Below are 16,319 nucleotides of genomic sequence, written 5' to 3'. Positions count from 1 at the left end.
AATGTGCTGCTAGAAGAGGTGCTGAAATCAGATACAATTATTTTGTTAAAGAGGCATTTAGACAGGTACTTAAATAGGCAAGGCATTGAAGATTGCTAATCTGGTGTGGGTAAATGGGATTAGTGTATTTGGGCAAAAGGGCCTCATTACTGTCCTGTACATCTCTGACTCTTTGAGTGAGGTATCACCCTGGTAAATAACCAGTGCCTTCAAAGAAGAATTTATCCCTGAGAAAAGCAATAGTACATCAGTTAATAGTTTGCTTTTTTCCAACCTAGAGTGTTTAGTTATATGCATGATAAGTTACAGTGCAGCTATAATTCTGCCTTTAGGTTTTGCGTGTCTTTCTTTCCCTATCAACAAGCTGCAGTATGAGGTTTCTTTCATATATCATTACTCATCACAGACAATGTCACTGCAGTGCTCAGACAGGACAGACTGGAGGGCTCCTCTAATAAGGTTATATGAGTGGGACTGAGGAATGAGAAAGGGATGACCATGGTAATGAGATTATATTATAAACCTCCCAATAGTCAGTGGGATTTAGAGGAGCAAATTTGTCGTGAGATAGAAGACTGTTTCAAAAGAAGATCGTAATAGTAAGTGATTTATACTTTCTGCATATTGACTGGGGCTCCCATGCATTCAATGTTTTAGAAACAGATTTATCCCCTCCGAAAGCGGTTTTCTGATTGGACAATGAATCCACGTACACTGCCTCTCAATTTTTATAATTAAGTAAATATAGTAATTAATAGTTTTTAAAATTATGTATTGCAATGTACTGCTGCTGCAAAACAACAAATTTCACAACATATGCCAGTGATATTAAATCTGATTCTGTTTCTGTGAAATGTTGGGATAGAGTTCGACAAATGTGTTCTGTAAAGTTTCCTTAAAATATAGAGGCCCAAATTAGAGAGAGTACAATACTGGATCTCTTACTACGTAACAAGACTGGACAAGTAACAGAAGTTATGTTGGGGAACATTTTGGATCTAGTGATCATAGTTCCTAAATAATTATGGAGAAGGCTAGATCAGGTCCTCGGGTTGATATTCTGAATTGCCAGTCCAATTTTGACTGGCAAGTGTGGACTGAGAATAGGTGCTTTTCTGGCAAAGGGATGCTTGGTGAATAAGAGGTCTTCAAGAGTGGAACTTTGAGAGTACAGAATTTGTATGTTTCTGTTAGAATAAAAGTTCAAAGCTAACAGGTAGAGGAAACCTTGGTTTTCGAGGGTTATTAAGGCCCTGGTCAGGAAGAAGGAGGAGGTGCATGGCAGGTATAGGCAGCAAGGAGCAAACGAGGTGCTTGAGAATAACAAGAAATGCAAGATACACTTAAGAGGGAAATCAAGAGGGCTAAAAGCAGGCAAGGAGGAGAATCCCAAGGGCCTCCACAGATACAGAGCAAGCGGATAACAAGTGCTATATTGGTCCATTTGCAGTTCAGCCTGTTCATCAATGTATGGAGCTGAAAGATGTGGGAGATCTTAAATGGAAATTTTTGCAACAGTATCATACAGGAAATTGTCACATAGTCTGTAGAACTGAGGAAAAGTAGTAGTGAGATAATTGACTGGAGGGTAGCTAATGTTGTTCCATCAGAAACAAGAGAAAGTCTACAGATGCTGGAAATCCAAGCAACACACATAAAATGCTGGAGGAACCCAGCAGGCCAGGCAGCATCTATGGAAAAGCATACATTCGACATTTTGGGCTGAAACCCTTCATCAGGGCTGAAGAAAAAAAGAGCAGTCAGAGTAAGAAGGTGGGGAGAGGGCAGGAAGAAACACAAGGTGATGAGTGAAACCGGGAGGGAGAGGGGTGAAGTAAAGAGATGCGAAGTTGATTGGCGAAATAGATAAAGGGCTGGAGGATTTCTTATCTTATCCTTTTCTTATCTGTTTCTTTCTTCCATGATTTTCTATAGGAGAGGATAGAAGATCATGGAAGAAAGAAAAGGGAGAGGAGCACCAGGGGAAGGTGTTGGGCAGGTAAACAGATAAGGTGAGAGAAGGAAATGGGAATGGTGAAGGGAGCCTAGGAGGGGAGGGGTGGTTCATTATCGGAAGTTTGAGAAATCTGTGTTCATGCCATCAGGTTGGAGGCTACCCAGATGGAATATAAGGTGTTGCTCTTCCAATCTGAGTGTGGACTCGTTGTGACGGTAGAAGAGATCATGGATGGACATGGGAATGGGTAGTGGAAAATGGGTGGCCATTGGGAGATCCTGCTTTTTCTGGTAGAAAAGCAGTCTCCCAACTATGCTGGGTCTCACTAATATATAGGAGGCCACACTGGGAGCACTGGACACAGTAGATGACATCAACAGACTTGCAGGTGAAGTGTCGCCTCACCTGGAAGAACTGTTTGAGGACCTAAATGGTAGTGAGGGAGGTGGTGTAGGGGCAGGTGTAACATGTGTTCTGCTTAAAAGGATAAATGCCAGGTGGGAGATCAGGAGGGATGAATGGACAAGTGAGTTGTGTAAAGAAACATAGAAACAAAGAAAATCTACAGCATAATACAGGCCCTTCAGCCCACAAAGTTGTGCCGAACATGTCCCTACCTTAGAAATTACTAGAGTTACCCATAGCCCTCTATTTTTCTAAGCTCCATGTGTACCGTGTAGGGAGAGATCCCTGCGGAAAACGGAAAGTTTGGGGGGTGGGGGGAGAGAAAGATTATGCTTGGTGCTTGGATCCCATTGGAGATGGCAGAAATTACAGAGAATTATGTGCTGTATGTGGAGGTCAATGAGGACAAGAGGAACCCTGGTGGGAATCTCCTTAACCATATAAGAATTACAGCTCGGAAACAGGCCATCTTGGCCCTTCTAGTCCGTGCCGAACTCTTACTCTCACCTAGTCCCACCGACCTTCATTCAGCCCATAACCCTCCATTCCTTTCCTGTCCATATATCTATCCAATTTAACTTTAAACAACAACATCGAACCTGCCTCAACCACTTCTGCTGGAAGCTCGTTCCACACAGCTACCACTCTCTGAGTAAAGAAGTTCCCCCTCATGTTACCCCTAAACTTTTGCCCTTTAACTCTCAACTCTTTCTTTGAAGAAGGAGGACACCTCCTTCATTCTGGAATGAAAAGCCTCATCGTGAGAGCAGATGTGACAGAGACAGAGGAATTAGGAAGGGGAAGGTATTTTTACAAGTAACAGGGTGGGAAGAGGTATCGTCCAGGTAGCTGTGAGTGTCAGTGGGTTTATAATAGACATCAGTAGTTAAGCTGTCTCCAGAGACAGAGAGGTCGAGAAAGGGGAGGGAGGTGTTGGAAATGGACCAGGTAAATTTGAGGGCAGGGTGGAAGTTGGAGGCAAAGTTGATGAAGTCGACTCCACATGGGTGCAGGAAGCAGCACCAATGCAGTGTTTGATGTCGCATTGGAAAAGTAGGGAGAGGAGTGACACCAGTGTAGGCTTGGAATATAGATTGTTCCATTTAGCCAACAAAAAAGGCGGTCATAGATGGGACCCATGCGATTGCTCGTGGCTGCGCTTCTTGTTTGAAGGAAGTGGGAGGAGGCAAAGGAGGAATTATTGAGAATGAGAACAAGTTTTGCCAGATGGTGGTGGAGGGGATGTGGTTGGGCCTGGTGTCCAGAAAGAAACAAAGAGCTTTGAGGCCTTCCTGGTAGGTGATGGAGGTGTATAGGGACTGGACATCCATAGTGAAGACAGGGTGCTTGGGCCAGGGAACTTGAAATCATCGAAAAGATCAAGAGCAGGTGAAGTGTCACAGATGTAGGTAGGAAGGGTCTGAACCAGGGGGATGAAACTGGATGCAGATATGAATTCAGTGGGACAAGAACAAGCAGGAACAGTGGGTCTACCTGGACAGGCAGGTTTGGATCTTGGGTAGTAGGTAGAAACGGAAGCTGTGGGGTGCAGGAACTATGAGATAGGTGGCAGTGTTGGGAGACCCCCCAGAGCTAATAAGGTCAGTAGTGGTGTGGGAGACAATAGCCTGGTGCTTCTTAGTGGGATCCTGTTCGAGGTTAAATAAGAGGAGGTATCTGACAGTTGTTGCTGGGCCTCAGCAAGGTGGAGGTCAGTACACCAGACTACTACAGCATCCCCTTTATCTACAGGTTTGATGGTGGGGTTACGATTAGTGCATGGAGAGTGGAGAACTGTGTGTTTGAAAGGAATGAGGTTGGAATTGGAGAGAGGAGTGGTGAAGTCAAGACGGTTGATGTCCCGTCGTCATTTGGAATGAAAAGATACAGGGCATGCAGAAGACCAGGTGGGGTGTCCAGGAAGAGGAAAGGGTTGAAGATGGGTGGAAGGGTCATCAGTGCGGGACGGAGAAGCCTTGCTAAAGAAGTAGGCACGGAGAAGGACTCAGCGAAAGAGCTCAGCATCATGGTGGGTCATGAACTCACGGAGTATGGACACAGGGGGATGAAGGTGAAGCCCTTACTGAAGACAGAACATTCTGCCTCAGAGAGGGGAACGTAGGAGGGTATGGTGAACACCCGGTACAGGTGAGAGCTGGGATCAGAGGGGGGAAGGGGGTTGGTAGTTTGAGGAGAGAGGAGGGTTGGGTGTTCAGTGAAGGTGGAGTGTTGTTCCATTGTTTCTGAAAGGCTCTTAAGAATTAGCAAAGAAGTTATAGGCCAGTGACATCGGTATTGGGTAAGTTGTTGGGAGGTATTGTTAAAATCAAATCTGAATAAAACTCCGGAGACCTGCTTCTTATAGTTACAATAGTTTATTGCGCACCCTCCTGCAGGAGTTTGAGATCCAGTTGTCGAAGGGAAGGCACGTAAGTACTGCCACCATCCGACAAGTGGGCCCACTTAGTCAGGTTACAGCCGTAGATTTACTGGTAATGAGGCTGTCTTAGCTAACTGCTGAAGACAGAGTTTACTTCAGTTCAAAAATTCCTATTCAGTCCCAATTATTCTTTTAGCCTTATAAAACTGCAGCATATCTTGCCAAATCCTTTGCTCAGTGCTCTGACAGATGAAGGCCAGTGTGCATGTACATATGCCTTCTTCACCACTTGAGAAGCTTCCTCCAGTAAACTATGTACTTGTACTCCCAGGCCTGTCTATTCATGACACTCCCCAGGACCCTACCATTCACTGTATTATTCCTACCTTAGATTTGACCTCCAAGATGCAACACCTCACATTTATCTGGATTGAAAGCCATATGCCAGCTCTCAGCCCACATACCTAGCTGGTCAAGATCCCGCTGTAATTTTTCATAACCTACTACATTGTCTTCAATATCAGCCATTTCAGTATCATCCGCAAACTTGCTAACCAACCTTTGTGGATTCACATCCAAGTCGTTTCTATCAGTTATATAAACCACAGAACATTACAGCAATTCAGCCCACAATGCTTTGCTGACCAAAGATCAATTAAACCCTTCCCTCTCACATAGCCCTCTACTTTTCTATCATCTGTGTGTAAGAGTCTCCTAATGCCTCTACCAGCACCCCTGGCAGTGCGTTCCATGCACCCATCACTCTTTGTGTAAATAAAACTTATCTCTGATAATCTCCTCTATACTTTCCTCCCGTCACCTTAAAATGATGCCCCTTTATAATGGTCCTTTCTGCCCGGGCGGGGGGGTGGGGTGGTGGTGCGGTGTAAATCTCTGGTTATCCACGTGATATACACCTCTGATCATCCTGTACATCTCTATAGTCTCCTCTCAATCTCCTTCACTCCCAAAAAGTCCTAACTCACTCAGCCTATCCTCATAAGACATGCACTCTAATCCAGCCAGCATTCTGGTAAATATCTGCAACCTCTTACATCCTTCTTGGATCGGCCTCTGCAGCCACCAGAAGATGTATCAATGGACAACTCCTTATGAGAACATCATACTCGACTTGAGTGATCCCTCCGATAATGAAGTGACTGGAACAGAACCCAATGTTCCAGGATTTTGCTGAGCTCCATTATTACCTTGCTGCTATGAACTACAAAGAAACTAGCAGTGAGCCCTGTGGCACACCACTTGGCGCAGGCCCACAATCCAAGAAACAACCCTCGACCAGCATCCTCCGCTTCCTTCAACTGAGCCAATTGTGAATCCAGTAATCTTTTTTCCCCTGGGTCCCATTTGGCTAGTCTGGCTGTCATGTTGTTCAGCTTGGTGCCTTTGACTTCTGCACCGCATTCTTAGTATGTATGTTACCCAGAGAGGATATTTGCATGAAGTAAGTTGAAATGGGTATGTGAATAGTTGAGCATTCAGGTATGAATATTATTCTGTCACTGCAGCCTGCAGATTCCTGGATGTATGAGTGCAGCTATCTTTTACCTGTATAATTGGATTGAAAATACAGAAGGTGTTTAAATGTGAGAATAATGGAGGCAAAGAAATATAGCAGGATATTTAGTGTTTCAGATTTTTAAAATTTTAAATGTTGGATCTGACTATTTAATTCTTAGGTTATATTGTTTAATTGATATTTTCTTTGCTGTTTAGCAATTAATTGTCTGCTTGTATTTTATTTAATGACTTGTAACTGCCTAATATGCTTCCGAGTGATAATAGTATGTCAAGTCAAGTTCATTGTGTTCCCCTATTGGTATCATTCTGGAAAGCTCTGGAAGCTTCTCTTTATTCTGCATTATTTGAATTAAGTGCTTTTTCATTGGTTAACACCTACAAATTGGAATGGAATTTTCCTTATCTCTGTAGTATAAAAATAGCTGGCTATTAGTACGTTAGTATCTTATTCCTCTGTCTCTTTCTTTACCTCATAGACCTCCATCATTGTCTGTTTCAATTTCTCTTCGTTCTATCAACGCTTATTAAAGCAATCATTAATCAAGTTTTGTACCTCTTCCCTGACTTCTGAAATAACCTTAGATTTAAACATCAGAATCCAACATCATGTACAAGACTCTTGGGTTATTAGGATGATTATTACCGTATTTTCCCAGGTAACATTCTCAAAGCTGAACTTATAAAATTCCCTTAGGCTGGGAAAGCAATAATTTGCCTGAATCAAGCTTTCAATAGGTATTATAGATTGCAGTTTACTGTACTTTGTACAACACCTTCGATTTGTGTGTTTGGCACTGGCTCTTGCAGATGATGGAACACTCTTTAAGAAACTGAAGCCATAGCATGCTGAGGCAGAGGCATTGGGCATTCACATTTTCATATCCAGTTGGACTAGGATGCCTCTTTATCATTGTTGGAAAATTGGATCTGGAGTAACAGTTGACAACACTTCTGAGAAGAAAATCCTTTGTCATGAAATTTTGAAATACAATACTATATATTAGTATTGGGAAGTCCAGAACGAAGGGTCACAGTTTGAGGATAAAGGGGGAGCCTTTTAGGACCGAGATTAGGAAAAACTTCTTCACACAGAGAGTGGTGAATCTGTGGAATTCTCTGCCACAGGAAACAGTTGAGGCCAGTTCATTGGCTATATTTAAGAGGGAGTTAGATATGGCCCTTGTGGCTAAAGGGATCAGGGGGTATGGAGGGAAGGTTGGTGCAAGGTTCTGAGTTGGATAATCAGCCATGATCATACTGAATGGTGGTGCAGGCTCGAAGGGCCGAATGGCCTACTCCTGCACCTATTTTCTATGTTTCTATTACTAGAACTATTGCTAAGAATCAGCTGGCTACCACAAATTTTGCAGTTGAGTACCCCGCATCAAGAAGACAGCGGTAAGAGGCTAAGGATTTCCAGCGAGAAGACATTTTATTTCTGGAGTAGGAGAGAGGCCAGACTGCGCAGGCGCGTGACGTCTGCCAGTTGAGCGCGAACAGTTTAAAAAGAGGAAGGAAGTCGCAGACTTTTTCTCTTCGGATCAAGAAGACAGCGGTAAGAGGCTAAGGATTTCCAGCGAGAAGACATTTTATTTCTCGGAGTTGGAGAGAGGCCAGATTGCGCAGGCATGTGACGTCAGCCAGTTGAGCGCGAACAGTTTAAAAAGAAAACCGCCATATCCAGCAGGCAGCGTCGGAGCGGGCTGCGGAGTGAAAGGGTGCAGAGTGAAAGGGCTTTGGCTCAACGGGCTTCAGCGGAGATGGGAAGAGGCTTCCTGCGACCGTTGAGTCTCATAGTAACGGAGTAAGTTACAGTTTTTTGGTATTTAGTACAAACAGTAGCATTAGAGGTATGCATCTAGGATTAGTGTTGTGCTTGGAGTGCCAGATGTGGGGACCCTGGGAGACTCCCCGCCCCCCAAGGATTACATCTGCACCAGGTGCACTGAGATGAGGCTCCTGAAGGACCGTGTTAAGGAGCTTGAGATGGAAATTGATGACCTTCGGCTAATTAGGGAAAGTGAGGAGGTGATAGATACTACCTATAGAGAGGTAGTGGATAGCACCCCTGTGACGGTCCCCCTCAGAAAAATGGGAAAAATGAGAACTGGAAGACTTTAAAAACTTACAGAAGGAAACTAAGGAAGTCATTAGAAAAGATGAATTATGAAAGGAAGTTGGCGATTAACATAAAAAAGGATACTAAGAGTTTTTTTAAAATATATGATGAGTAAAAGAATGACAAGGGTAGATACGGGACCGATGGAAAATGATGCTGGAGAAATTACAATGGATAACAAAGAGATGGCGGAGGAACTGAATGAGTATTTTGCATGTCTTCACAGTAGAAGACATGAGCAATATACCTGATAGCCAGAGGTATCAGGGGATAGAACTAGGTACAGTCAAGATTACTAGAGAGGAAGTGCTTGGGAAGCTAAGTGGACTAAGAATAGATAAGTCTCCCGGTCCAGATGAGGTGCACCCAAGGGTTCTGAAGGAAGTGGCTTTGGAGATTGTGGAAGCATTGGAAATGATCTTTCAGGAATCAATAGACTCTGGCATGGTTCCGGAGGACTGGAAGGTCGTAAATGTAGTTCTGCTATTTAAGAAAGGAAGGAGGCAGCAAAAAGAAAATTACAGACCTATTAGTCTGACATCTGTAGTTGGAAAGATATTGGAGTCAATCCTCAAGGCCGAGGTTATGAAATACCTCGAGGTGCATGACAAGATCGGCCGAAGCCAGCATGGTTTCATGAAGGGAAGATCCTAGTGGAATTTTTTGAGGTAATCTCGAATAAGATTGACAAGGGAGAGGCTGTGGATGTGTATTTGGATTTTCAAAAGGCCTTCGATAAGGTGCCGCATATGAGGCTGCTTAATAAGATGAGAGCCCATGGAATTACAGGAAAGATATTGAAATGGGTGGAGCATTGGCTGATAGGCAGAAAGCAAAGGGTGGGAATAAAGGGATCCTATTCTGATTGGTTGCCAGTTACTCGTGGTGTTCCGCAGGGGTTGTTGTTGGGGCCGCTTCTTTTTACGATGTATATCGATGATTTGGGTTATGGATTAAATGGTTTTGTGGCCAAGTTTGTGGATGACACCAAGATAGGTGGAGGAGCAGGAAATGTTGAAGAAACGGAAAGGTTGCAGAGAGACTTATTCAGTTTAGGAGAGTGGGCAAAGAAATGGCAGATGAGATACAACGTTGACAAATGTACGGTTGTACATTTTGGAAGAAGAAATAATCGGGCAGTTTATTATTTAGATGGGGAGAAAATTCAAAGATCGGAAGTGCAAAGGGACTTGAGGGTCTTCGTGCAGGATACCCTAAAGGTTAACCACCAAGCTGGACTGGCGGTAAGGAAAGCGAATGCTATGTTGGCATTCATTTCAAGAGAAATAGTATACAAGAGTAAGGAGGTGTTGATGAGGCTCTATGGGGCATTAGTGAGACCTCATTTGGAATACTATATGCAGTTTTGGGCCTCCTATCTTAGAAAGGATGTACTGATGTTGGAGAGAGTTCAGAGAAGATTTACGAGGATGATTCCTGGAATGCAGGGGCTAACATATGAGGAGTGTTTGTCAGCTCTTGGACTGTATTCATTAGAGTATAGAAGAATGAGAGAGGATCTCATAGAAACATTGCGAATGTTGAAAGGGTTGGACAGAGTAGATGTGGAAGGGTTGTTTCCCTTGGTGGGTGAGTCCAGGACAAGAGGTCATAGTCTTAGAATTAGAGGGTACCCAGTTAAAACAGAGAAGAGGAGAAATTTTTTTAGCCAGAGGGTCGTGGATTTGTGGAATTCGTTGCCACATACAGCTGTGGAGGCCCGATCATTGAGGGTGTTTAAGGAGGAGATTGACAGGTATCTAATTAGTCAGGGTATCAAGGGATATGGGGAAAAAGCCAGAAATTGGAACAAGATGGGTGAATAGTTTAGTTCATGGTGGAGCTGCGGAGCAGACTCAATGGGCCAAATGGCCTACTTCTGCTCCTTTGTCTCGTCTTGTGATTTGGGGACATCGCAGGTGCCAGCACACCTGAAGTGCAATGGGATAGCCTTGTCCTGGGAGAACCGCCTTAATGATCACGGTCTCTCCCCTGCCAGCTAAGGATCATGATTTTTTTTTAATATAAAAAGACAAATTCTTTTTATTGAATTGACATCGGAATTGATGACTTTGTAGCAAAGTCTGCAGATGATATAAATATAGGTGGAGGGATAGGTAGTGCTGAAGAAGCAATGCAATTACAGCATGACTTAGACAAGCTGGAAGACTGAGCAAAAAAGTGGCAGATGGAATACAGTGTTGGGAAATGTATGAGAAGCATCAGAGGTGTGAAGGGACTTAGGAATTCTTGTGCAAGACTCCCAGAAGGTTAATTCACAGGTTGAGTCTATGGTAAAGAAGGCAAGTGCAATGTTAGCATTCATGTCAATAGGAATAGAATATAAAAGCAAGGAGATAGTGCTGAGCCTTTACAAGACACTTGTCAGGCTGCACTTGGAGTATTGTCAACAGCTTTCAGCCTCATATCTCAAATTCCAGATGAGGTTTACAAGGATGATTCCAGGATTGAATGGGTTAATATATGAGGAACATTTGGCAGCTTTGGGCCTGTACTCACTGGAAATGAGAAGAATGCGGGGGAATCTCATTGAAACCAACCGAATGTTGAAAGGACTAGATAGGATGGACGTGGAGAAGATGTTTCCTCTGGTGGGGGTATCTAGAACTAGAGGACACAGCCTCAAAATTATGGGTCGAACTTTTAGAACAGAAGTAAGGAGGAATTTTTTTAGCCAGAGAGTAGTGAATTTGTGGAATGCTCTGCCACAGACTGTGGTGGAGGCCAAGTTCATGGGTATACCTAAGGCGGAAGTTGATCATTTCCTGATCGATCAAAGGATATGGTGAGAAGGTAGGTGTATGAGGTTGTACACAACTGTGTAACCAGATCCTGTCCTAACTCACTACAAATTTGCATGTGATACAGAAACAGTAAGTTCCTGAAAGGAATGGGGAGCCTTGTGACGTGTCATGCCAACAACCTTTCAATGGCTGTAAAACAAAGAGCTGCAGGGAGCGGAAAGAGCACATAGAAGGATGCCCTTTCAATATAGAGATGTAGAGAAATTTCTTTAGCCAAAGGATGGTGAATTTGTGGAATTTGTTGCCACTTGCAGCTGTGGAGGCCAGGTTGTTGGGTATATTTAAGGCAGAAATTGATAGGTTAATCTTGATTGGACATGACATCAAAGGTTACAGGGAGAAGGCCGGGTACTGGGGTTGAGGAGGAGATAGAAAAGAAGGATCAGCCATGATTGAATGGCAGAGTAGACTCGATGGGCCAGATGGCCTAATTCTGCTCCTATGTCTTATGGTCCTTATGGTCACATGCCCCTGTTTACGTCAGTGGTGCTGAGGTGGAGATGGCTGAGATCTTCATGTTCCAAGTACAAATGGCTTGTCCTGGTCCAAACTGGTGGATGTCATGTCTAAGAAAGCACACTGTGCTCTTATTTTGTATACTTCTATTCAGTCATCTCAACTTCTTTTGCTCTAGGGGAAAAATTCCAACCTATCCTCGTAACCCAAACCCTTCAGTCCCAGTAACATCCTCATAAATCTTTTATGCACTTTCTCCATTTTAATGATAAGCTTCCTATAGCAAGCTGACCAGAACTGTATGTGGCCTTACCGTTGTTTTGTACAGCTACAACATTTCATTATATCTCAACTGCTGTACTCAAAATTCTGCCAAACACCTTCTTCACCATTTGTTCTACCTATGTCAGCACTTTCAAGGAACTATGTCCCTGCACACTGAGGTCTCTGTTCTCTGATCTTTGTCTATGTTCTGCAACATTCCCCAGGCCTATCCTTTACTCTGTTAGTCTTGCTCTGATTTGTCTTACTGAAATCTGATATCTTGTAGCTTTAAGTATTTATTTGAATTAGACTCTGCATGCCATTTCTCATCCCACTGGCGCACTGATCATGATCCCATTGTAATCTTCGATAAACTTCTTCTTGCTCTGTGTGAGATTGGTATCATTTGATTGGTGCCAGTGCATACTGGGCTTTCGGGCAGATGTTAACCAAGGGCAGATGTGGGAAAATGTTAACCAAGGACTGTGTAACCACTGTAATTTAAAAATTTCCTCATTGCATGTGCAATGGTATTGCAACAAAACCACAAATGTGCTATACTTGCTTGCACATATATATCATGCCTTTTGTTTCTAACATTGGAAATAATTTGATGAGATATAACAAGATATTTACTATTTTTATTTTTTCAGGCCCCGCACAGAACTTGTCTATGCAGCATCCTCTGACTTCTGGAGATGGAGCATCTCTGCAGAAGAGCAGTACTGCTCCAAGATGTCATCAGCCAGAACCACTTAGATCAACTGTTCAACAGTATGACTTCAATTACCAGAACAGCTACCAGCCATCTGCTCACAACGTCATCAGACCTCTTTGTCCTACATCTTTGGGTGATACTCAAGGATCTGGTCAGATGTGCACCACTCTTCCCATGGATTCTTCATTATTTATACCATGTGTTCCAAACATGACTACTGCCAGACCACAATCCGGGCAGGCGTTTATAAGCACTCCTCAGCAAGCAAGTTACATTGCAAGTGGTGAACCTTACCCAACTCAAGTTCCTTACTTTGTCCCTTCTTACAGTACTACTCAGGTCTTTCCATCCCATTCTGCTACGATTCACCAAACTTATCCTAGTTTCTGTTATCAAGCTACGTCTGATTTCAACACCCAGTATAATGTTTCCTTAACCTCACAGGCTCTTCATCTTGCCACCAGTCAGCCTTCATTTAATGCCTTGTCCGGTCAAACAAAAGCATTGCCAAAAATGGGGCAGGAACATCCCCAGGCATCATTTCAATCTTGCCATGCTGAAAATACTAGTGCTTCTTTGCAACCCCAAGTTGAAGCATCGCTGACAATGCCAACTGGTCCTACTGTCAATCCTGTTGTCTTTTCTTCCAGTGCAAGTAGCCAAGCAACTGCAGGTACGGGATATTTTGAGTTATTTTTTGGAAGGAATGAATGTTTGTTTTTATTGTGTAGACAAATGCTTTTTCTTTTTTTTGTAATTTATTTTTTATTGAGTTTCATCATCAAACAAACATTTCCATAAGATGTATTTCAGATACTGTACATATATATCATATAATCATATTTGTCACAAATCCCTACATAATATTTATCTGAAGTATACCCTTATAGAAAGAAGAGGAAGGAAAGACCAATCGAAAGAAGAAATCTATGTACAGAGTAGGGAGTGATTTTTTTTTTTCCAACATATTCATTGATTGTGAGAATAAAATCAGGCCTATGAGGTGTTATGTAGTTAAACTATTTTTTCCAGTATGAATAAAATTGTTCCAACTTATGATTAACAGATGTTGTTATCTTCTCCATTTTGTAAATGTCCATTGTAATTTCCATCCATACATTTGAAGATGGGCTCTCCTGAGATATCCTGAAGTGGGAGGGTGAGGAGCCAGAGGTCGTGGTACATATAGGTACCAATGACATAGGTAGGAAAAGGGAAGAGGTCCTGAAAGGAGAATATAGGGAGCTAGGAAGGGAGTTGAGAAAAAGGACTGCAAAGGTAGTAATCTCGGGATTACTGCCTGTGCCACGCGACAGTGAGAGTAGGAATGCGTTGAGGTGGAGGATAAATGCGTGGCTGAGGGATTGGAGCAGGAGGCAGGGATTCAAGTTTTTGGATCATTGGGACCTCTTTTGGCGCAGACGTGACCTGTACAAAAAGGACGGGTTACACTTGAATCCTAGGGGGACCAATATCCTGGCAGGGAGATTAGCGAGGGCTACTGAGCTGACTTTAAAGTAGAATGGTTGGGGGGTGGGAATCAAATTAAAGAGACTAGGCGAGAGGAGGTTAGTTCACAACAGGGGGATAGGAACCAGTGCAGAGAGACAGAGGGGTGTAAAGTGAGGGTAGAAGCAAAAAGTAGTAAGGAGAAAAGTAAAAGTGGCAGGCCAACAAATCCAGAGCAAGCATCAAAAAGGGCCACTTTTCAACATAATTGTATAAGGGCTAAGAGATTTGTAAAAGAGCGCCTGAAGGCTTTGTGTGTCAATGCAAGGAGCATTCGTAACAAGGTGGATGAATTGAAAGTGCAGATTGTTATTAATGATTATGATATAGTTGGGATCACAGAGACATGGCTCCAGGGTGACCAAGGATGGGAGCTCAACGTTCAGGGATATTCAATATTCAGGAGGGATAGACATGAAAGAAAAGGAGGTGGGGTGGCGTTGTTGGTTAAAGATGAGATTAACGCAATAGAAAGGAAGGACATAAGCCGGGAAGATGTGGAATCGATATGGGTAGAGCTGCATAACACTAAGGTGCAGAAAACGCTGGTGGGAGTTGTGTACAGGCCACCTAACAGTAGTAGTGAGGTCGGAGATGGTATTAAACAGGAAATTAGAAATGTGTGCAATAAAGGAACAGCAGTTATAATGGGTGACTTCAATCTACATGTAGATTGGGTGAACCAAATTGGCAAAGGTGCTGAGGAAGAGGATTTCTTGGAATGTATGCGGGATGGTTTTTTGAACCAACATGTCGAGGAACCAACTAGAGAGCAGGCTATTCTAGACTGGGTTTTGAGCAATGAGGAAGGGTTAATTAGCAATCTTGTTGTGAGAGGCCCCTTGGGTAAGAGTGACCATAATATGGTGGAATTCTTCATTAAGATGGAGAGTGACATAGTTAATTCAGAAACAAAGGTTCTGAACTTAAAGAGGGGTAACTTTGAAGGTATGAGATGTGAATTAGCTAAGATAGACTGGCAAATGACACAAAGGATTGACGGTGGATATGCAATGGCAAGCATTTAAAGATTGCATGGATGAACTACAACAATTGTTCATCCCAGTTTGGCAAAAGAATAAATCAAGGAAGGTAGTGCACCCATGGCTAACAAGAGAAATTAGGGATAGTATCAATTCCAAAGAAGAAGCATACAAATTAGCCAGAAAAAGTGGCTCACCTGAGGACGGGGAGAAATTCAGAGTTCAGCAGAGAAGGACAAAGGGCTTAATTAGGAAGGGGAAAAAAGATTATGAGAGAAAACTGGCAGGGAACATAAAAACGGACTGTAAAAGCTTTTATAGATATGTAAAAAGGAAAAGACTGGTAAAGACAAATGTAGGTCCTCTGCAGACAGAAACAGGTGAATTGATTATGGGGAGCAAGGACATGACAGACCAATTGAATAATTACTTTGGTTCTGTCTTCACTAAGGAGGACATAAATAATCTTCCAGAAATAGTAGGGGACAGAGGGTCCAGTGAGATGGAGGAACTGAGCGAAATACATGTTAGTAGGGAAGTGGTGTTAGGTAAATTGAAGGGATTAAAGGCAGATAAATCCCCAGGGCCAGATGGTCTACATCCTAGAGTGCTTAAGGAAGTAGCCCAAGAAATAGTGGATGCATTAGTGATAATTTTTCAAAACTCGTTAGATTCTGGACTAGTTCCTGAGGATTGGAGGGTGGCTAATGTAACCCCTCTTTTTAAAAAAGGAGGGAGAGAGAAACCGGGGAATTATAGACCGGTTAGCCTAACGTCGGTGGTGGGGAAACTGCTGGAGTCAGTTATCAAAGATGTGATAACAGCACATTTGGAAAGCGGTGAAATGATCGGACAAAGTCAGCATGGATTTGTGAAAGGAAAATCATGTCTGACAAATCTCATAGAATTTTTTGAGGATGTAACTAGTAGAGTGGATAGGGGACAACCAGTGGATGTGGTATAATTGGATTTTTAAAAGGCTTTTGACAAGGTCCCACACAGGAGATTAGTGTGCAAACTTAAAGCACACGGTATTGGGGGTAAGGTATTGATGTGGATAGAGAATTGGTTAGCAGACAGGAAGCAAAGAGTGGGAATAAACGGGACCTTTTCAGAAAGGCAGGCAGTGACTAGTGGGGTACCGCAAGGCTCAGTGCTGGGACC

At 43.0% G+C, this 16,319-nt stretch overlaps 1 protein-coding gene across 10 annotated transcripts in view; it reads left to right on the top strand.

Moving 5' to 3' along the window:
* The window catches only part of LOC140196528 (protein transport protein Sec24B-like), a 231,583-nt gene that overhangs the window by 12,665 nt on the left and 202,599 nt on the right, over positions 1–16,319 (top strand). For 8 of the 10 annotated variants that reach the window (XM_072255876.1, XM_072255884.1, XM_072255883.1 and 5 more), the window contains one exon: positions 12,599–13,336. In XM_072255876.1, coding sequence (XP_072111977.1) covers positions 12,619–13,336 — 718 coding nt within the window. In that variant the 5' untranslated portion in view covers positions 12,599–12,618. Of the gene's footprint in view, positions 1–1,935; positions 2,013–12,598; positions 13,337–16,319 lie in introns of all 10 variants that reach the window. The other 2 variants (XM_072255877.1, XM_072255878.1) reach the window with 1 other exon arrangement.

The sequence above is a fragment of the Mobula birostris genome, chromosome 4 (assembly GCF_030028105.1).
Source record: "Mobula birostris isolate sMobBir1 chromosome 4, sMobBir1.hap1, whole genome shotgun sequence".
Lineage (NCBI taxonomy): Eukaryota > Metazoa > Chordata > Chondrichthyes > Myliobatiformes > Myliobatidae > Mobula > Mobula birostris.
This window is presented reverse-complemented; position numbering and strand designations above follow the sequence as displayed.